This window comes from Amphiprion ocellaris, chromosome 18, assembly GCF_022539595.1.
Source record: "Amphiprion ocellaris isolate individual 3 ecotype Okinawa chromosome 18, ASM2253959v1, whole genome shotgun sequence".
Lineage (NCBI taxonomy): Eukaryota > Metazoa > Chordata > Actinopteri > Pomacentridae > Amphiprion > Amphiprion ocellaris.
The window spans coordinates 26,789,853-26,812,729 of NC_072783.1; the positions used below are offsets into that span (position 1 = coordinate 26,789,853).

The window sequence follows — 22,877 nt, forward strand, 5'->3', positions numbered from 1 at the left end:
TAAAAATAAAGATTACATGAAATAAAAATGTGTATTTTCTTTTAGCATATACTTTTTCAACAGAGAGGCTTTCACTTACCTCTAAAATAACAATAGAAGTTAGTATAATGTGTCAGTGACTGGTAGCCATGTGTAAAGTAGACACTTTTAGCTGTAATATTTCCCAAGGGAGACTTCTATAAGGAGGTAATATACTAATGACTAGAATTTCTAAGCACAGGTCAGTTCTCATGTATGATTATAATGTAGATAAATATCATTTGAGTGTTTTCTCTTGCTATATTAGACTTACTGTAGCTTAACAGGCCACCATGCTATATTTATGAGTTGGAGGAAAGACAGGATTTAACTCGTGCATATGTAGAATCATCTTAAAAAGTTTGGATAAAATAGTAGTGGGTTTTTCAGATGGTTTTCTAGACTAGTGCTCCACCTTTGTCCACTAGATGGAGCAGAATCATTACAACAGTCCAACTGGTTCATTATTATGAAGGACGGAAGGTAAATACAGAGGCTGTGTTAGAAAACTGAATCCTCAATTTCAAGTTTGTTTATTGCACAATGAGAAGTTACCAAAGACGTTTAACATTAGGGGTACCAGATTTATTACGGATACACTGAAGGTGAGCTGATGAATCCAGATTAATTCTCGCTACGCCTTAATTAAATTCAACCTTTAACAGTCGATATCCGTTAATCTTGGCCCGGTGTGTTCTAATCTCGGCACAAGGCGACAGAATAAATGAGTTATAGCTCATCTATCCGGCTGATTAAATTAAGAGAAATTTGTTTTCAGTGGGAGCGAAAATTAAATCATGCGCCCTGCATATCCTTGTGAATGATTTCCACTTACAAACAGGCAAAGAAGAGAAAGTTGTTGAAATTAGCAACACAATTATCCAAACAAGCTAGGCTACAACTGTAAACTTAGCATAGATAGATAGATAGTATTGTTACATTTTAATTGGCATTTTATAGTCTGTAAAGTCCCTCCCAGACAGCAGGGTGTGCTATCTGCAAGATAAAACCATCGAGCTCAGCCAGTTGTACAGACAGCTAGCTAACAACAACAGAAGACCCCGGACAACTAGCGTTGCAATTTAACCCAATATAAAGGTAAGTCTGTCGATAAATAAAACAGAAAGCCGCGATATAGAGACTAAAGACTTAAAATCACACGACAAAGGCAGGCATATCGCATTTTACCTACTGTTTTCCGGGGAATTTCCCCGACCTTTTTGTTTGGCTTAGGCTAGCCCCTACAGGAGAGGGGCTAACTAGCCAGCTAGCTCGGTCGAGTTAGCTGCCGTGCTATCGTTAGATTGTGAGGATTAGCGACGGGATTTATGTACTTATAGAGGCGTCAGACGCTGTCATTGCCGTGTTTTGTTTAATTTGTGAGTACAGTTTTCTTTACGCGTATTTAAAGTGGAATACCGATTCAGAATAAGATGCCGATTATCTGTATTGTTAGCAGGTTAACTACCTGCTACTGTCACCGCCTACAACTAACTGCAAAGTATGAGTTTCACTTCCCAGCATAACCTCCTCAAATGAAAAGTTTAGTCAGTTGGTTTAATAGAAATACGTTGAATATGGCTACGTTTAAACTTTCTGATATGGAATTTAATTATATTTTTGATTAATAATAGGTGACAGGAACAAGTGTATTTATGACCTGGGCCTTCATTCTTCTTTCATTAGAACTATTTAGCTAATGCGCTGTGATGGATACTTTAATGCTGTGGGTTTCTCCTTTAGAAATGCTCTTGTTATGGTTTGGTTCCTAAGTAACGTTTCACCAAGCTGCTCAGGAACCGGTAAGCTGAGCAGCTGTCAGTTGTGAATTGTTTGACTAATGGTGAGTCAAGGTTCAGTGTGACCCAGAGGAAGTGGACACACTTCAGTTCTCAGTACTGTCTCATCAGTACAGACACAGTGGTGTGAATGAGTCCATCTCAGAGAAACCTGATGAACACAGCTGAATGAGTTCACTGCTAACGTCATACTCTCTTATCTAAAGGAGGTCTTTGTATCTGTCATGCAGACATGCAGGTGATAAACAACAATATAAGCTAATATTCTTACCAAGATGATATTCCTAATTGTTTTATTGTCATGTATGAGACATAAAAATCCTCCACCACAGAGAAACACTGCAAAAAGAGATTCATCCAGACAAGACCTGCTAAAATATACTACTGATGCATAATTTACATTTAAAATAATCAAATACAACAGTTAAGGATAGACTTGCAACTGTATTAAGTTTATCATTTTGTTGACATTGGGAATAAACAGGCACAGAATGGCCTATGTCCACTCAATAAAGAAATGGACTTCATTGTTTTTGAACATGCTTTAACTGAATAAGTTGCACATGAATAACTACTCAATCACTTAAACAGAACACGAACTGTAAATATAGCAAATAGGTTTAATTTCCCCCTGTTGCTACCTGTAAAATATTTTCCTCTAAACTCACCAAAACACATTTTCCTCTCTCTGCTGTCCTTATTTGGCTGTCGCGGTAGCTAACATTGCACTTTCCACCAAATTACCATCAATTAATTTGAAAGTAGCAAATAGCTGTAGCATATTTAGGATTCTCACTGTGTATTGTGCTGTGGTATACTCAGGTGATTGATTTGAATTTCAAATTTGACTCTGTTTTTCAAATGAGGGGCTGCTTTGAGCAAGATTAGAGGCTGATTTTACCACTCTTCCTTTTATTGTATGTACTATTGCATGTTATTTCACTGCATATACTGGAATTTTGTGAAGGTTTAGCGAAAGTTAAAGTTAAAGTTGACACTGCTCATATTGTCTTTTTGAAATATATTACATCCATGTGTATCTGATGAGCTAGTTTGTAATACTATTTGCTCATGACATAACACATGTACAATGATAATCTTGATTGTTTTTGATTGACAACATGATTATTTTTCACAATTATTCATAGATTTTTGTGGATCGAAATATTTGATTAGACTTTTTATTGAAGTGAACAGAAAACTGCGTTTACTTTCATGTTGTGCTACATCCCTGCTAATACATAGATGTTTGCCTTGGATGCTAGCTAAGCAGTTGTGCACAGAAGCCTCTAGTCTACAATCCACTTTCTGCAGCTCGGCAACTCAGATGTGTGACCAAAAGTTACTTTGAAAAGGGTGAGATGAGACGTTCTAATGTTGGATTAATTCTTGTGCCGCTCTAATATGTAATCTAATGAGATGTTACTGTAAGTAGAGATCTATGTCCACTTTAACTTGAAAGATACCCCAGTGGCTAGTTGCTGCTCTATCAAGTAACTAAGGATATTTTCATCTTGCTACCTTCACAAAAAGCAAAACAACTAATTGGCAACAAATCACTAATTCCAATAAATTATCCCTTTTAAAAAATAGGTTTAGTGTAGATCCAGTGTTGCTCAGATGGTTTAAATGAATAAACTATTTGCCATGTTTTTGTGTTTTTGTTTATCCTGCAGGAATATTTGCCCTTGGAGGTCAAAACAGCAAGTGTAACTGTAGGTAATAGTATGGAGGAGGTGGCTGGAGACATTAGATATGCATTGAGGTCCCTCCTCCCTTTAACCTCCGATGCCTGGTGAAGTGAGCAGGGTTTTAGTTGGGAAGTACAGACGGGAGGTGAAGCCGGGGTGCTAATGCTTTTTTGCCCTGTCAAATCCCCTTCAGTGTAATTGTGGGTCTGCACAAAGTCGGGGATGAGAGCGAGGCAAGCTGATCGCTGTAGCAAAATCAATAGTTCATACCTCTCTAAGATTGAGTTTTTAGGAAAGGAGGAGCACCGTGACCAAGGGCAGAATATGAAATCGCTCCCACAGAGGCCGAACACGCGCTGTGCAATCGATCCCAGCTCCCTGTACCAATTATAGTTTTAAGGTTTGTCTGTGGCTTACTGCAGTCCTCAAAGACCAAAGCTTTGGAAACAGACATTGTGTTCACTGACACTTTGACAAGGGTTGCAATTTTTTCATCCCCCCCTTTGGAAATTGCCCTCTGAAATGCCTCCATACCTCCAGTCTTTAATTTAGAGCAGAGATTGATTTCTACTTTTTTTTCTGGTCAGTGAAATGTCAGGAAAAAAAACGCTGCGGTCATAACTGCCCTCGTATGTATGTCATAACTATAGATATGCATTCATACATTTTGCTGCTAATTTGAGGTGTGTTTAGTTTTTTTGACCTATAAATGAAAAATCTCTGCAGATTTTCCACTTCATAGCTGCCTTACTGTCTTTTCTTGCTCTTAATCATGTCTGCGGATAAACTGTAACATGTCAGTGGATTGTAAAAGATGTTACTAAACAGTGAGAGTGTGGGTTGTTTGTTTTAGTGGTTACTTGGTTATTGTGGTCAGACCTTTACCTTGAACCATATCAGTGGTTCTGTAAAGTTTGCTCGTCACTGGATTATAGTGGGGAAGTCAAAAGCTTTGCTTCTCACTAAATGTGTGATGATTTACGGGTTGATGTTTTTTACATTCTCTACCATTTCTCACATGTTGAATTTATTGTTTTCAAATGTTTTTGCTGCCTGCTGTTTGGATTTTTATAGCAGCTCGTATAATTTTAAAATGGTCGTAGCTTTTGCTCAGATTATTGGACATAGATAATTTGTGTTTATTGGTGATAAGTGTATATCTTGCCTGGTGAAAGTTCAGTTAACAACTACAAGTATTTATCACATGACCTTTAACGTCTGCCAGTTATATTTTATGCTTTGTTTTGTTTCTGGAAAGTGAAGCATCTTTGATCAAAACATACTCCAGAATTTGGTCGCTGTAGCTTGTTGTGACCAGTATCATGAATCACAAGTTTCCCTTGAGCGCCTGTACAGTCTGTACACCATGCTACACACTCTGTTCTGAGGCTTTCCATTCAGATAAGAACAAACGGCCTCCAAACAACTTTAGCAGGAAAAAAAAGACCAACTAGCAAGCATGCAATTAATGTGATTAGAAAAGTGACTTAAGAGATTTACAGTGTGGACAGTGATGATAAAATTGTAGAATGTAGTAAATAAAGGATGTGTAAGACTGTAAGCTAAAAGGGCAGCGAGAACACCTATAAGTTCCTGAAAGTTCCACTCTTGATTGATTAGGCAACACCTGTGGTTACCACGGTAACGGCAATTGTGGTTTAATACTTTTTTTTTCTGCATAGAAGAATTTTTGGGAACCCCAAAGTGTATTTGGGCAGAACCAATGGAAGATTAACCGGCACCAAAATTATATGAATTGAGAATAATAATATCAGTTCAACTTTTTTTGTTAATTTAGGTTTCATTAGCTCAAATATAATAAAGATTTTTCTTTAACAAATTGTCGTAATTTACAGGAAAGTGAATAGAATACTGTCAGATCAAGTAACAAACGTGTTCCATTTGCTGTAAAGGTAAGGGAAGATTGTCTTAATTGTTGTGCATGGCCACACGCCAAACAGTCATTCTGAGCCAGTAAAAAATCTGTGTGCAGCTAAACGAAGTCACATTCTTAAAATATGGAAGTCAGTCAGTAATTATTGCAGCCGTAGTCTGATGCGAATGTTTTTTCAGACAACAGTGCAACCGTTTAAAGTGGAACTTGTTTGTTGCTTCTTTATTTAATTAATTTAGCTCATTTCACTTTGTTTTTAACATATCTTTTATGAATGACATGCTGCAGTTAATACAACAAAACACACTTTGTTTCATCAGCTGTTTGCTTTTAATATTAAGCAGGAGCAATAGGCAATGTTCAGTCTGAATTAGCCCTAACTAATACGGCTCTGTTGCAGTGTGAACTAACAACAATTGATTGCATGCATGCATTGTTTGCTGAAGAATCCTCAAACAAACTCACTGATTAGACCGAAGCCACAAATATGAACTGGCAGGCTGAGTGCAATGCTTCACCAACGCCAACAAAAAATCCAATGTAGAGATAATGACTGACTATAAAAACATGAAATGGTTGACGGTACGTAATTATCTATAACTATTAATGGTCTATCTCAAATCATGACTTGATGAAAAGGAACCTCCACTGCATGAGTATTTGTTGCCGGGCCAAAAGTTTAAATGCAGTGTGCGTCTTCATCTCAGTCAACTGTCCGCAAATCTGTATTTGATTTCTCTCTCATACCTCTGTTTGATTTTCTTTTGTCTCTATATAACCTCTTTTGGTGGCAATTTATCTTGGTGAATGGTTCCAAGGACGGTGCTCCATCTTTCATTCGCCACCTGTTTTTCTATTTGGCTTCTCTATCACTTTACTTTTCATTTTCTTTCCCTGTTCTTTCTTCCTTTATCTTCTTTTCGCTCCATCTTACCAGTTGCCAGCGCTAAAGAATCAGAAAGATTGGTTGGGCCTTCATTCGATGAATTTTTTTACAGACATCTTGAAGCTGAACTGAGCTGTTGATATGAATTGTTTTGTGCTGGATAGACTACGTAATGTAATTGGAGCTGTGGATGCATTCAGTTACACAAGTATTTTTCTTAAGCCATTGAGTTCACATTAAGTTAATTAAGCATCAGAACGTGGTATGTTAATGATTAAATGGTAATCGATTAATTGCGGGTAATAAAGTAATCGCTTAAAATCTGTTAACCAAATTAGAAGAAGACAAAGCACCCATGTTAAAAAATGAATAAGTTCCCAATAAGTATTGGGAAAAAAATCCACTGTATTTCATTCGTTTCAATTGTTAACACTGCATACTATTTGAAATTATTTAAAATTTGTGTAACATATATGATGCAATATTTAATATAAGTTGCTTATATGCAAATACACAGCTATCCAATGCTGTATAATATGTGCCACATTTCTGTCCTTTTAAGAGAAAATTTGCCAAATTTTGATTTAATGGATTTGTGAAGAATGTTGTAGCATTTAAAATGACTGAAAGTTCAAGCAAACATTAACATGAACACGAGAAGTTCAAGTCTGTTGCAAAGTGTGTCCTGAATCCAGTTTTCAGTCTGTTTTGACTTTACTCTTCACAAAGCTTCTAAGCAGCTTCACAGTCAATGTATCACCTTCATTCAGTGTAATCATCAGGAGCAGAAAGCTCAGCTCCCAGACGTCACAATTTGTTACACAGAGCTTTGACTCAAATTGAATTTATGGATGAAGTCATGAAGACATTAAAGACTGTGTGTGTGTGTGAGAGAGAGCAAGAAAGGTACAGATGGATTGAGGGATAGAGTACTGGTGAAATAGAAACAAGATGGTGAATGACAGAAAAAAAAGGCCACAGATTAACTGAGAGCCAGAAGAGAAACTAACGAATGCTGTAGCCTCATACCTGGGGAAGCTCAGTGCATTATTCAGTCCTGATTTTGTGGCAAGATGAGGGTTTATGAATTTGGAAGCGTGCCAAGATTGGGGCTGAATCATATGCAAAAAAAAAAAAAAATGCATGCAGTTATTTTGATCAGTATTGTGATATGATGGGATTTTTATGCCTGGTGACGGGGATTTGAAGAATGGGGCATGTCTGTAGCACCACAATGCTCCATTTCTCATTTATTTTGTGACATATATTCCCTTTTATATATGAAAAAAGCAGGTTCTGTGATTTGAATATTGCACTTATTAAGATTTTGGTTGTATTTGTAAGTGTTATTTAACCAGACTTGGCTAATTTGTCCTTATCTTCCACAAGATGTGTACAAATGGGGGCAGTAAAGTAACTGTAGGCCTTGACTCTAACCCTTTGCAATGGACTGGGATTTTTTTTCCCTTTATGAGGGACATTTCTATTCATGCTGCTCACATTAAGTTATGTAATGTAATTTTTACAGCACATCAAATGAATGAAGTGTTTGTGTGGAGTGATATGGTGATTTCTCATGTAAGTGTAATGAATCCATTTAAACTTCTATTGTACATCTAACGAAAAAGAAATGATTGTCTGTATATATATATATATATATATATATGTCTGGATCGATGGATGATATACACATACATATATGCACACACAAAATGTATGTACGTACATACCTACACACAGATGTGCGTATTCTTCACTTTTCTTGATATTTCACACTTGGTAAATATGTGTAGCTGAGGAACCAAGAAAGTGCAGTGTGAAATTGTTTTGGATTGTGCTAATTAACAAATAGAAGCTGAGTTTAATCTGCCATCCCAACAGATGCAACCTCTGTTGTGTATGTTTGCCATTGTTTGGAGTAAACTTAAACTGTATGCCGTATTTTCAATTTTGCTTTGCTACACAGAAATTAGCCTGTCCTAAACAGGCATAGTTTGAACTGCATTTGTTTCTCTAAATGTACTTATTCTGTATTTTGTTGCTATTGGGAGGAGTCTATCTAAGCACACAGTTGTTTTTTTTTAAGAAAAATTATACTGTATGCTTTCCGTGTGAGTCAAATATTTGCGAGTTATGTCCACCAAAACCAGCAGTTTAATGGTTTACCTCAGTACTTTCCAATTTCCCTTTATTGTCCCCACTCGTTTTGGTTTCTTTTTAAGCTGTAAATCTTCAAAATGCGTCACAGTATAACTTTAAAAAGGGCTAGATAGGTTTTTAGAACAGCTGGCCCCCTTCATCAAACAGGGTTACATATATGGCATTGGTTGGGTGCTATTGTCAGTGGTAGATTGATACACTGATGCTCCAGAGAATAATTATGGCAGCAGGACAGTTTATATTTAAATGTGTCTTCCAAGCGCTCGGTGCAACAAGTTTTTCTCTCTGTTGTGGTTTTAGTCATTTTTGGATAGTAGAGGCTTGGAGGAGTAAACTGCATCAGTCTTTGGTTACACTGGCAAAACACTGTTTGTTTTGGTCTCCTCATAGGATTTATAGAATACAGCTGTGGCTTTGGTGGTTGAGCGAGTTGTCCACTAATTGCAGGGTTGGTTGATTCTTGGCCCTTTCACATGCCAGAGTGTCCTTTTACAAGAAGTGAAGCTAAAGTTTGTCCTGGTGGCTGCTCTGTCACTGTTGTTGTGTCTGTCTATGAATGAAAAACATTGTGATGCAATGTGACTACAGCTGAGGTCAAAAGCGGCTATGAAATCGCAGACAATTTATCATTCAATAATATATCTATATAGCGTATTAATATAATGTGAAATCTTGTCCTTTTAGATTTTTATAATTGTAGGCAATTTCTCTTATATTTGCAGTCATAATGTCTCAGTCATGCGAGAGACAGTTTAAATGAGTTATTTTAAGGACTGTATAGTCTAATTTACCAGATGTAGGTATAAACTTACCATTAGCTTCGTGTTTCATGTTTTCACCCTGCTCTTCCAAATTCTGGGTATCACTGTTTTTTTTAGGATTGCAGAGGATTGAGATTTTGTAGTATTGCAGCCCTGCTGGTCTTCTTTTGGCAGATTAGTCATTTTAATCACATTTCTGGCCTCTCTGCATGCAAATATAACACCAAAACAATTCCACTCATTACTGTTACTGCAGGGAACAGTGAAACAGCATCATTCACTTTTCTCCACCCAGTGCAATTGTGTTTGGTTTACAGAAATACAATCAAACCAGATTGTTTTCCACCAGTAGCAGAATGATAACAAGCTGCAGCCAGACTATTCTGTTCAGCAGAATGGTTGGGCGACACTCAGGACTATCCAGTCTGCAGCAGCCATCCTGCTAGACCATCTGTAAAATGTAAACCATAAACAACCCGAATAGATTCCACATCAATTCAACCAAAATCTGTGTGAGAAAGTTCTGGTAGCTTGATTATCAGAATGCTGCAATCTTTAGTTATGTTGAATTTTATTTTCGGTGCACTTGTTGCAGTTTTATAAAAGGTTAAAATGTTTTCAAGGTTTTGTTATACAAGCCAAACTGTCACTGCATCATCGCATCTCCCAACAGAGTATTAAGAGAGGAAGACAAATGTCAGAATTCTATGTGGTGAACAAAATAGTTTCTGTCATCTAATGGTCTCTGGTGACCACTTTGAGCTCTTTAAGAGGTCATCAATATTTATTAACCTTTATACAGTTTAGCCCAGGGATTAACTGCTATGGGTTTTCTGGAGCCGACGCTGAATAGTGTCGATCAAGAGAGATTGATAATCGATATTTGGGTCTGACATACGTTATATGGTATATATTAGCAGCATGTGATTGCCAGGAACCTGTTATTCATAACTAGGCTTCTTTGTTAATAAGGATAATTACAGCTGAACTTGTATGATAGCAATAGAAGTAAAGCGGTCAGAACGTCACAGGGCCCTGAGACGTTCTCCTCTGCTTACCGTGAGATCGACTGATTTTGATGGAAGAGTTTGTTTCCTGCAGTTTTGGAGATTGTTTGGAGTTTTGAGTCTTGGCTGGCTGTCATGTAAGCAGTCATGTTGTGCAGTGGGAGGGATGTTGCTGAGACCACAGAGTGACTACAGACAGAACGATCATAGCCAAAGCAGTCCATTTAAATCATTGGTAATCTGTCAATGAAAATGATGATACAGATAATTGGGGAAATGCTGAATATTTGCTCCGATGATTGCTCTGGTTGATAATGGGCCAATTCCTAATATGGGCAAGAAGTTTGTTGGAGTTTGTGTGTAATTGGAATTGTACTGTGCATCACTAATCTGCGTGGCCCTCTTGTCTGAGTTGAAGTTAATTTGGGAACTTGGATTTGGCCTGGTGGCTCCAACCCCCATCACAGCTCTGGGAGGCAGCTTGTTTATTTGCAGTTCATTTTTGAGACTTAATTGCCATTGCAGCAGCTATTGATCTTAGAACAGGCACGGGCCATCGATCTCTTGCTGTCCCACAGCGGGTCAGGGACAATTCATCTAACCCCAACAAACCTCAATAGCAGGTAGTGTGGCCACATGAATGAAATGATATTGAGCCGTACCTGGATAAAATAAAGATACACTGCTTGTGTGTTGCATTACAATGAGCTGTGCTTTGTTTTAAAAATGTTATCCTATGTGGCATGTTATTGCCTGCCTTTGTGTTAAAGAACACGCTACAAGCTAAATAAGAAAAACTTAAAGATGACGAGTCATGTAGTACAACCAAACAATCACTGTCACATTGTCTGTTTGCAGGGGGCAAACTGCTTCCATCTGGCGTGCACTGATGCAGATGGACGTCAGGACTAAAAATTGACGAGCGGAAGTGACAGATTCCTCCTCCTCCTCCTCCTCCTCCTCCTCCTCACCCTCTTGCCCCCAACACCTTCTGTCACGCTGGCAATGTCAAGAGTCCCGAGTCCCCCTCCCCCTGCGGAAATGTCCAGCGGGCCTGTGGCCGAGAGCTGGTGCTACACACAGGTAAAAAAAAAAAAAAAAGCTACATGTGTGTATTGTTGTCTTAAATTTCTAATGAATCACTCTGAGTTTTGCTGAATACTTTTCCTTTCATCAGATCAAAGTGGTAAAGTTCTCTTACATGTGGACCATCAACAACTTCAGCTTCTGTCGTGAGGAGATGGGTGAGGTCATCAAGAGCTCCACCTTCTCTTCCGGGGCCAACGACAAACTGAAATGGTGGGTTCGTCTGAGTGCTGCTTTGTTTAATCACAAGAAACAGACTGTTGGGAAACCATTTACAGGATCCTGTCATGTTTGATCAAATTGTCCAATGGAAGTCTTTCAAAGCCATTTACCTGTAATCAAGCAAAGAGCTCTAGTCAGAAAAATAAATAATATACTTGTGCATCGTCTGAACAAAAATTGTGTTGCTTTAACATTATGAACCCTACAATCTGGCAGCAGATTTGAATGCATGTTATATTTTTAAAAACTGTGAAAAAATAGCATAATTTTTAACAAACTGTGGAAAAACACGAATGTTTAGATTTTCAACCTGTCAGACACTCTTTGAACTACATAGCAGTTCTGTCAGAATACATAACTAAAGCGAAGCTTAGAAGTGTGACATTTGTTTAAAACCAGTTTATTGTAAATTTCTCATTTAAAAATTTACAAAAAATACATTTTTTGCAGTAACCATATTGTTAAACTTTGAGCTCCGATGTGCAACTGAGTAACCATTACAAACTCAGCTGCAGCTAACAGTCAAGTGACAAAAACAACTTTTTAGCTCAGTTGGGCTGAACTACAGGGTGTGATTCCATGGTGCAGATAAAGAAATGTACATGCTGATTCCACTTTTTTTTCAATGGTTCTTAAAAACAAAGAAATTCAACCTAGAATTTTTCTTTTTTTTATATGATTTATGGCTTTACAACTGTCTTATACTGCACAAAAAACAATTCCCTCTACTTGTACCATAGAGGTGCAGGACTTTATATTGCAGTGAAATTGATACTAGCATGAGTAAATATGTGATTGTAGCAAAAAACACCCTGAGACTGCATGAAGTTCAGTTCTATTTACATTTCTAAAATCTGTATACGTGTATCCCAGTCCTAATCAAAATAAATATCTTATTCTGCTGTGGTCTTAGTGACATTTAGTTCAGTGTAAAATTGTACCACAGTAAACAAATGAAATCAGTTATTTTACAAATCCTTGATGTCATCAGATGAGTACCCTGTGTGCTGATTTACACTAATCATAAAGTATTAATACGTTAACACCTCCACACCCATTCACTACAGATGTTAACTGTTGCATCACCAACAGGTGTTTGCGAGTGAATCCCAAGGGCCTGGATGAGGAGAGCAAAGACTACCTGTCACTCTACCTGCTGCTGGTCAGCTGTCCAAAGGCCGAAGTGCGCGCCAAGTTCAAGTTCTCCATCCTCAACGCCAAGGGAGAGGAGACAAAAGCCATGGGTGATGACAAAATACTAACTGAACCAGAAGCCATCAAAGAGTCGTGTTATCCCTGTGGAGGCTACAGTTTCCTGCTTTCAGAATTGCATCTTTTCTTGGTCTTTCCTTTTTATGACCTGTGTGTGTTCTTTCTGTCTGCAGAAAGCCAGAGGGCTTATCGCTTTGTCCAAGGGAAAGACTGGGGTTTTAAAAAGTTCATCCGGAGAGATTTCCTCCTGGATGAGGCCAACGGTCTTCTACCTGACGACAAGCTCACACTCTTCTGTGAGGTAAGCCGCCCAGTCCTTCAGTTAAATTGTTAATTTTGCTCCTTAATTAATTTGAATTACTGCGCCTCACTGACTTTCTCTCCCTCAGGTGAGTGTGGTGCAGGATTCGGTCAACATATCTGGCCAGAACACCATGAACATGGTGAAGGTTCCTGACTGTCGGCTAGCAGATGAGCTGGGGGGCCTGTGGGAGAACTCTCGCTTCACGGACTGTTCGCTGTGTGTGGCTGGTCAGGAGTTTCAGGCCCACAAAGCCATCCTGGCAGGTACAGACACGACTCAGACGCACCCCTTTGTACTGTCCTTTTTTTTTCCGGTTGAAATGCTTACCTGTGTGCATGGAGCTAAGTGATCTGTAATATTTAGGCTTTTATTTGGTTGCCCTCTAATGCAGCTTGATCCCACAATTCTTAGCACATTAACATGTTTTCTCTTCCTGCTCCTCAGCACGTTCCCCTGTATTCAGCGCCATGTTTGAGCATGAGATGGAAGAGAGCAAAAAGGTGAGGCCGAACTGCCGAAGTTTTTTTTTTTATTCCAGAAATAAATTCATTTTCTTCCTCTGTGGCTCTACTGCTCACATTTCCACTGCTGTGTTGAGGGGTTAAAGTGAGTGAAGGATTGTGTGCTGTCAGATGGCTGCAGCACAGAGCTGTTTGGTGAAACTGAATGATGGTGCACCTGAAATGTAATTGTCCTGCCGTACTTGGGGGTCAGGATTCATCCTTCACTGACAAAGCTGCAGAAGCAGAGAATTGCTTTTTTCATTCTTGCACATGCAATTGAAAGAAATGAAATTGTAGGAGGAGATGCTCAGATGGGTTTTTTTTTGTTTATTTTTTTTTAAACCTAGGCCATTTTAGATTTTATGTTGTACACTTTGTAACAAGGTAATGACATTTCACTTAGTAATTAACATTAATTTCTGTAGTTCTTCCTGTCTGGAAAGCTGTTAATAGAACAGTGGGTAAGACAACATTTGACATAGTATTAATTATAGTTAATCACTTGTTTAGATACCATGAAAATCATGCAATTTATTATTTTAAACACACCTTAGATTACCCAGCTATTGTAACTTCAGTAGCTTGTCTTTCGTCTTTGTCACATTGTTTACACTAAAGGCTCGATATGTTGCTTTGCACACCATATCTCTCAATCTCACACCAACTGTGTTATTTATTCTAAATTAGTTCTCTTTTGCATATACTGTAGCAGGTACAGATACTCTGAAGTATGTGCAGCTGCTAAGCATGATGGAGAGAAGTTCTAAAGAGAAAAATAATCACATTATCTAACTTGAGTGAACTGCATGAGCTGACCTAAACATCAATAGTAAAAAGCAAAGATGTACTTTTCCCAACATAATACTCGGTCTAGGTAGCAAAATGATAAGAATGTGTCTCACTGACAGAAAAAGAAATAGAATGTTCAGTAGTTTCACTTATCTACATGAGACGCAAACCACCTTGAAAGCACATGATGAAAATGCAAAGTTTAGATCCCTGAACTAAATCAAAGCATATTTTGTCCCTGGTTCATAACAGTCCGTTTTATTCCTTCATTACACCTTAATAGCAAATAAGTTTAAGTGGTTACATTCAAAGTGAGGTGGCTAAATTCATATGAGAACTTTTTTTTTCTTTCTTTTATCTGGTCTGTGGTTAAAATGGGTCATTAAAAAGTTTTTGCTTTACTGCTTGACCTACTAGATGTTGTATAGTTTGAATCTAAAGTCATTATTTACAGATTTCTCTGTATCATCATTACAAATATCTACTGAAATTCTGCAGATGGAGGAATGAAATTAAAACTGTAGTTTAGATGCAGCTCTTGTCACAGTGAAATACTTAAATCTGTCTTCTCTCCTGTCTGTCAGAACCGTGTGGAGATCAACGATGTGGAGCCTGAGGTTTTCAAAGAGATGATGTGCTTCATTTACACAGACAAGGCTCCCAACCTGGATAAAATGGCTGACGACTTACTTGCAGCAGCTGACAAGGTAATAGAACTGTAATATAAATACTAGCTGACACTCTGTGGATGTGTTGAGGAGAACTTTATAGCGGAATACAAGATAGATGCACAGCAGCACGTACCTCATCACATCTCTGCAGTTTAGAGTCCATGCATATTTGTGGCCTTCTCACTGGAGCCGGTAGAGATCATGTGCGACTTGGACTCTGGATGAGTTCCTGTTGGGATTATTTCTTGGAGTTGTAATGCTTAGAAAACTCATTCACTGGCAGCTCCTTTTCCAGGGATTGTGGGTGCAGAAAAATGCAATTGTGCAAAACCTAAAGAACACAGAAGTTATAACCATGCAGTTTGGGAAGATTTTATTGACAAAATTCTTTGAAATCTGTCGGATATGACTGTCTTGGCTCTAGTTTTATTCTCTGGACAATGATGGAAATTGTGGGTAGAGTCTTTTTCTATAGCAACAAGTCTGTTTCCTAATAAACTAATGTAAACCAACAATAGAATGAATGTTTAATATTGCAGTTTAGTTGTATACAATATGAAAAGAGTTGCATATTTTTCCCCTAAGTAAATGTAAAAAGTTGGATTTTTAACCTGATATACTAGAAGTAAGGACTGAATGATTTGGGAATAATATCTTCTTGTGATTTTTGTGACACATGTTGTGATTGTTAATGTGCAATATAACTTTTTAAAAAATATAACTTTTGAAAAGGCTGGTCAAAAAAAAAAGCGGCATGAATTTGTAAAACAGTTAACATGACAGTTTAAACTCTGGGTCAGATGCGCTGTTTATCTATATCCTGAATTGCAATTTGATGACTGGATTATTTCTGATCGCCATTTAAAACTGATTATTTGTTTACCCATAATACAAGTTCACTGTATCCACTAAACCTTTTCCCAGTAAGTCATCAGGATTTCAAGAAACATTTGGATGATTTCACACTGATCTCACATCTCCATGACACCAAATGGGAGACTGACTTGAAGACATAGTTTCTCTCTGAGGTCGAGCATAGAAATGTTTTTTTACAGTGTTTTTAGGGCTTAAAAACTAAATATATAATTATCCTAGTTATAGCCATACCACATGGATAATGGGACCAGACGGATGTTCCATTTTGAACCCTGAAATATTTAGATGTAAAGACATCCTAATCTTGCTGTTCCCCCTCTCTGTCAGTATGCTCTGGAGAGACTGAAGGTCATGTGCGAGGACGCTCTGTGCACCAGTTTGTCTGTGGAAAACGCTGCTGAAATCCTCATCCTCGCCGACCTGCACAGCGCCGACCAGCTCAAAACGCAGGCCGTCGACTTCATCAACTAGTGAGTTCTCGCGCAGAAAAGAGCTCGTCCTCCCCTATAATTGGGTTTCCAGCACCTTTTCACTCACACATCCTCCACTGTACATTTTGTCTCGGCTGTTTGTCAGTTTGTTTCATGTCCTCCTTCTTTATCTTGGCGTCATTACTGATGGTACCAGTCTCTCCCTCTCACCTCATCTCTTGGTGGCTCTATCCCATTAGATAGTTTAATTAGTAAATGTGGCCTTATGGGCCTGTCTGTCTGGTTTTATTAAACCCTGTCAAGGTTTTCAGAGGGATCGAGGCGACCCGACTCCTCACTAGATCTGTTGTCACCTCTGTTGAGTCAGATGAATGTGTGATAATAACTGATCTGTATTGATGTTCACCTCACACAGATTCTTGTAGGGCTTCATGATGAGTCTGGCTGATTTTATTTTTTAGTCTTTTAGTAAAAAATTCACTCTACACAATCTCAAGGCAAAACATGATTCAGAGGTAGTTTATGATACACCTTTCCCCACTAACTAGGGCTTTATATGCACAAGACCAAGAAAAGAAAAGCAACACAAGCAAGGTCTTTTTATTTTTACATACTTTAAACAAGGAAAACACAAGAAACAGCTATGGAACAATTACATTTGCAAACTCTGCTTTTTTACACGGTGCTTTTATCAACCAAATCTTTAAATGTATTTAACAAAGCCTTAAAGAATCAGTTGAGTTGTAATTGAAACGACCAATAACAGTAAACCACTATCTACTTCTACTGAAACCTAATTTCCTGAAAAAATATTGTATTCAGTAGGGATGCTAATAATCAATCATTAATTGATTAATTTCTGTTAATAATTTAACCAATTGAAAATATGTTGACTGATAGGGCAGAATATGAAGAACACGTGAGAAAATGTGTAGTCCACTGCTTGTAGTACCTGGTTACGCCACCATGTGGCGCCTCTTACTGTTTAGTGTTTGACATTTGGCTGTTATAGATGGGTTCGGTGCTTTGTGTGGTCGAGAGTATCGTGGAGGTTTAGCTAGAAACGGACCACCATGACAGAGACTAGTAGTATTTAATGATTTCACGCTGGGGGCCATGTGCAGTGACTGAAGCTAACATAATCTTGGAAGTATTCCTGTAGCTGTTTAGCCTTCTGTTTGCTGGCAGTGCTTGTGAAAATACTATAAGTTTGTCCAGTTTTAATAGTGACAGTCATTCATTTATTTATTTGTTTAACCTTTATTTAACCAGATTGAAGACCCTTTGAGATCGAGACCTCTTTCACAAGGGTGACCTGGCCAAGAAAGGCAGCAGCAAACATCAAAGGAAACAAAAAACAGACAGATAACAATAACAACAAATATTAAATACAAGCAATTAGATACATGAAGTATAGGAGTTATTTTTACAGTAACAATTTAAGAACACAGGCACTGTTGGAAGGATTTCCGTTGTTGATATCTTAACATAGAGCAGAAGGCTTCCAATGATACAAATTTTGACAATTTCAGTTCAGATTGGAGGGCATTCCAAGCAGAGGAGGCAGAGGAACTGAAAGCTTTTTTACCCAACATGAGGAGCAGAGAGATACAAAATGTCATGTGGTTAATTAGCTGTTAAGGAAGAGTAATCAGTAATTGTTATCAAAAATAAAAACACCTAATGTTCATTTTCATCTGTCCCTGAAGTTGCTTATGTAAACAATTTGATTGCACAGTGAGTGTCCATTGTTAAAAGTGAGCTTATGGAGAAACTCCACTGTATTTTTGTTTAAATTTTAGTAGTAGTATCCGAATGTTCAGTCCTTATGGTGGTATCCGAATATTTATTTTGAGATCCGAATATTTGGATCCCCCCTGCCCCCCATTGGACGATGTCGCACGATCGGTATTCGACTTGTTAATTTGCACACACCCCCTCCGTCGGATACTGCGAACCGAACCGAATATTCGGCTCACCTCCCCACCCGGACGTTACGAATATTCGAATATTTGTCATTAATCGGGGCCAAATATCCGGAGCCCAGAAAATGCTATTCGGGCCAGCCCTAAATTTTAACAAATCGATTGTCAGTGTGGCAGACTGTTGGTTTAAGAAAACTCTATAACATTTGCATCTCAAGCCCTCGAGCTAACACAGTTATAAAGTAAATAATGAGGAGATGACTTAGCCCTATATATTTATTTCAACAAATCAAGTTTTCCTCAACTAATATTTTTTGTTTTTTTTTCCCGTGTCTCCTTCTTTCACATCTCGTCCTCCAGCCACGCTGCAGAGGTGATGGAAACGGCAGGATGGAAGTCCATGGTAGCGTCTCATCCACACCTGGTGGCCGAAGCTTATCGCTCCCTGGCTTCTGCCCAGTGCCCTTTCCTCGGACCCCCACGCAAGCGCCTCAAACAGTCCTAACATCCTCCCAGCAAGGCATCTACACACAGGCATATACACACACACATGCACACACAGAAACACAGACACCCCTTCAGACACACAGGGACAACCTCTCCCCTTGCTGTTACCTACTACACTACCTACAGCCTCCCCTGAATCTCCCCCTTCTACCCCATCCAGAACCTGCTGTTTTTAGTCTCTTCTAAAGATGGAGGGAAGAAGAAGGAGGAAGAGGAGGAGGAGATGGACAAGAGGGATAGGTGGGCTCGTGAAGTGGATGTTTGTTGTTTACAAAAGAAACCACAGCACCTTCCTCTTTCTCCTCGGCTCCGGCTTAGTGAGGTGTGACGTTGTGCTCTTCCATGTGTGAAACCCAAATCCTTCGACATCCTGCTAGTTCCTACTTTGGAATCCGTTCGGGAAGGAAGAACTGGACACGTTAACCCAATAAGAGCCAACTGTCTGGAAATTTGGAGGCTTGAAGGACTATTGCAGATAAAGTCTTTAAGTGTCCATTTTATCATAAGGCTTCTTTTTTGCTCTGTTCTTAGTGTTTGGAGTAGAGCAGCCAGAGAAGCCCCCAAACTAAAGGACACACATGGACCTGGAGGGACTGAAGAAGAAAAAGTGGGCCTGTTGGTTACAAACTAGAAGCCCCCCAAGAAAGACAACCAAGGGCTAGTCAAAAAAAAAAGCAGATATGGGACAAAATCATCAACATAATTTTCCCAAAGAAAGTTGGGGAAACATTGCACTAAGGTCACAGGTCACCCCTTGTCAACCCTTACCAGCAGTAAAGTAGAAATACTGTAGGCAAGCACACATTGAAGCAAGCTTCATGAACTAAAGACCCAGCTGGACCACCAAGAACAAGTACCCTTTAAGAAGATTTTATCAGCAAGTGACAAAAAAGCGACAAATGTACTCCCATATAGAACTCTTCAAGCTTCATCTGCGTCCGTTTTCATTTTTTAAATAGCTGGAGAAAACCATTAAGAGGATAACGAAAAGAGCAACGCACAACTGGATGTCATTCTTGGGGAAATTGTGTTTTGCGTGTGGATCTGTCTTTGTGGCCCTTGAGAGAAAATAATGTCCAAGGTGTCAACAGACGAACCAACCAGGAGTCAACAAAGGGAGGAAAACAATGTCAAGCAATGGTTACAAAATAACATTAGGATTCAATCAGGCATGTTGATGTTCTTTTATGACGGATTTCGTATTTGGTTTTTTTTCCTCAGAACTGTCATTTATATTTTTTTCATAGGAATTTGTACAGACACTAGTGTTTTTGAAGCTGTGTAAAACAAAAGCATTTTCAGCGGTGAAATTGAAAAAAACAAGTGGACAGATTTTTTCTTTGCAGGCATGAAGACTGAAGGGAATTGAAATTGAAATGAACACGTTTTAATGTTCAGAATAGACATAATGTGAAAAAATGCACACCGAGGCAAACCACATTGAAACACATTTGAAGTTATCATTTTAACTCTGGTGGAAAATGGTAATTGCTAGAAGGAACCATTGTTTCTTTCCTGTAGATATCGCTGATTATGAGAAGTGACACTTAGTTGTTGCCATTTTTTGTTCCCTAAAGAATAAACCACAACTATTTTGTATTGAATGCAAAATGGACTTTTGTCTGGGTATTTTTGTATGAATCATGTGCAGTTCGTTTCTGCTGTCACATGAAAAAACAAAAAATTAATTTGAAGGCTGCACAGAAATAGTGTTTGTTGTTTAAATTTTGGGATACAATATTTTTACGAGAGCTGGCGTATAATTAACTATAGGAAGGTCTGAATATCTTGGTTTTGGGCACATGAATATATTTATTTTCTCACCTCCTTTCCTTAAATGCTTGCAGATCTTGCTGCGCCCTAGTTGTGTTTTTACACCATCCAACAACAAACTCCTTCCATTTTCCTGTGGTGGTGGCAGCAGAATATGCAGTCCATTAGTGCTTAAGAGCTTCTCCTGCTTAATTCAAGTTGTGCTTTGTAAACAGGAACTTTTACATTCGTTGTCGGATCTTTGGCTTCATTTAATTTTCTAACTTTTCTGGCTCTGCAGAGTCTTGCTGTGGTGTGGGGGGAAATTGTTTGGTTTGCTGTTAAGTGGATGTTTTTCAAAAGCAAGTAGTCCTGTGTTTTAAGTGTAAATCGGAGTATTTCCATTTTGTGCTGCTTTGTGCTTCTGCTTCACTGCAATTCTTAGCAAAACATGCTCCTAACTCCACTGTATTTATTTGACCGCTAAAGTTGCTGCTTGTTTTAGAGATGAAGGTCTTGCATACAAAATGAATGACCCACTCCAACAGAATATTGTATATAGTGGTTAAAATTAGCTTCACAAACTACAATAATTAAAAATGCCACTTGCACATTATGGCATCAGTAATAATAATCCAGCAATATGAAGTAACTAAAATTCGCTGAGGTCAATTTCCACATAATACTTGTAGTTTTACTTAACTGACTAAACTGGCATTTTCAAAGCAGGACATTCACATTTAATAGGTTTTAAATTGTGCTACTGATGCACTTTAGATACATCCTCTGTTACTGCTGGGTTTCAGCACCTGGGTGAAATTAAATTCAAAAAACGTAATTCTCTATCTCATAATGATAAATTGTCTTCAGTCCGGGGTCCACAACATAAAACAAACCCATAAAAATGACATTAAAGCACAAACAAATCCATAAATAAGTAGAGCAGATGTGCAAAGCTGCATCAAACAGTAGTGATGGGATTTTTTTTTTTGCTTTGTTTAAAATTAATGTTGCTTTGGAAATTAGTTTTTTTTCAGTTCTTCTTTTTTCCAGATGTGCCTTGAATCTTGCATCCAAACCAGTTTATAGTCCATACTGTACATGCTAAAGCTCATCTGTTAATAAGGCTGGTAGAATATGAGGACTGTCTCCTGCTGACTTGTTAGAAGCAGCGTGTCACATTGGAAGCTGAATCTCATCACTTGACTTTAGCTGCAGCTGTTTTCAGTCACTTCTTCAGGATTGCACGCACAACCACAATCACCGAACTGTGTAGCGGTTGGTCATCAACCTCTGTCATCCACGTAATCAAGTTAGCAGTGTGCGTCTGGGTCATTAAACATCCGTTCAGCCGGCAGAAAAGGTCACTCGGCAGTGTGGAGAGTTTAGTGACCGAGCCACAGCTGATAACAGCTCAGAAATGCGTTTAATCCCTGTCGAGCTGTGTGCCTCCTGAAGCATTCACTGACACAAACCCTTATGCTCACACACACACACATATTGGTTTTCACCAGCAGCAGACTCCAGAACTCCAAACTGCAGCTGCAGGTTAACAATGTGTGACTATATATAGGTTTATATGGGCAGCGCTCAGACAGGCCTGTTTTGCAGACCACTGATTGCTTGCAAAGGCAGTGAAATCTCCACTATATGGTGAAAACAATGTGGGCAACACCAGGAGTACTTTAACCACAGGGAGTAATGGATTACTAATGTGGTTTTAATGTCACAGTATTAGCCTTTTGGTTTAAAACCTCCATGTGTTAAATCTTTTGTATTAAGATTCATTATAAAAAAGTCATCCTCCTTCAGATTTCTACTTAGAAATCAGGTCGTAAGCTCGCTTGTGAAGATTCCCTATTGAATCATCAGCGGCCCCAGATGGTTTAAAGGACTTTGATAGTCACTCTTTGCTGTTTCAGCACAGCAAATTCTCAGAGGAGCACTCTAGGAAGCATGAAAGCCTCACTTTGTGGAGTAGATTTTAATGGCATTTATAGTTTATTGGGCAAAATGCAGTACAGTGTCAGGAAATCTGAGACTGCAAGGATGATATTTAAAGGTGTATCAGGTGCATAGGGTTAGCATACATCTACCCCTGTAACCACAGTATGAAATAAAAACAAACTAATGTGAGCGCAGAATATAATTTAAGTCTCGGTTCTGTTGGTTGGTTTTGGAGTGTAATGTGAAGAGTTTAAAGGGTTGTATTGGCAGTGTTGTGATAATCAGTAGTGTGACATCTAGTGGTGCTAATGAAACATTTGAGGATGATCATATATTAGTCCTTCTGAACTGAACGCTTCTTGCTTCAACAAAGTATTATGGGAGAAATGATACGCAGAGCTAAAAGGATTACTTGATTATTTGAATCTTATAAAAT

General features: G+C 38.5%; 1 protein-coding gene across 1 annotated transcript; it reads left to right on the plus strand.

The window, feature by feature from the left end:
* Window positions 1–991: 991 nt before the first annotated feature.
* Window positions 992–20,353, plus strand: LOC111577737 (speckle-type POZ protein). The gene is made up of 10 exons (XM_023284154.3): window positions 992–1,116; window positions 11,075–11,299; window positions 11,394–11,515; window positions 12,617–12,768; window positions 12,910–13,037; window positions 13,126–13,303; window positions 13,485–13,540; window positions 14,917–15,039; window positions 16,207–16,349; window positions 18,596–20,353. Exons 2-10 carry the CDS (start codon window positions 11,222–11,224, stop codon window positions 18,738–18,740), a joined length of 1,125 nt encoding a protein of 374 aa, XP_023139922.1. The 5' UTR covers window positions 992–1,116; window positions 11,075–11,221; the 3' UTR covers window positions 18,741–20,353.
* The last annotated feature ends 2,524 nt before the right edge of the window (window positions 20,354–22,877 follow it).

Excerpts from the sequence above, each read along its gene's own strand:
- LOC111577737 (XM_023284154.3), top strand. The coding sequence starts at position 11,222 with ATGTCAAGAGTCCCGAGTCCCCCTCCCCCTGCGGAAATGTCCAGCGGG. Across the intron at positions 11,300-11,393 it reads AGAGCTGGTGCTACACACAG|ATCAAAGTGGTAAAGTTCTC; the intron begins GTAAAAAAAAAA and ends TCCTTTCATCAG. Across the intron at positions 11,516-12,616 it reads GCCAACGACAAACTGAAATG|GTGTTTGCGAGTGAATCCCA; the intron begins GTGGGTTCGTCT and ends CATCACCAACAG.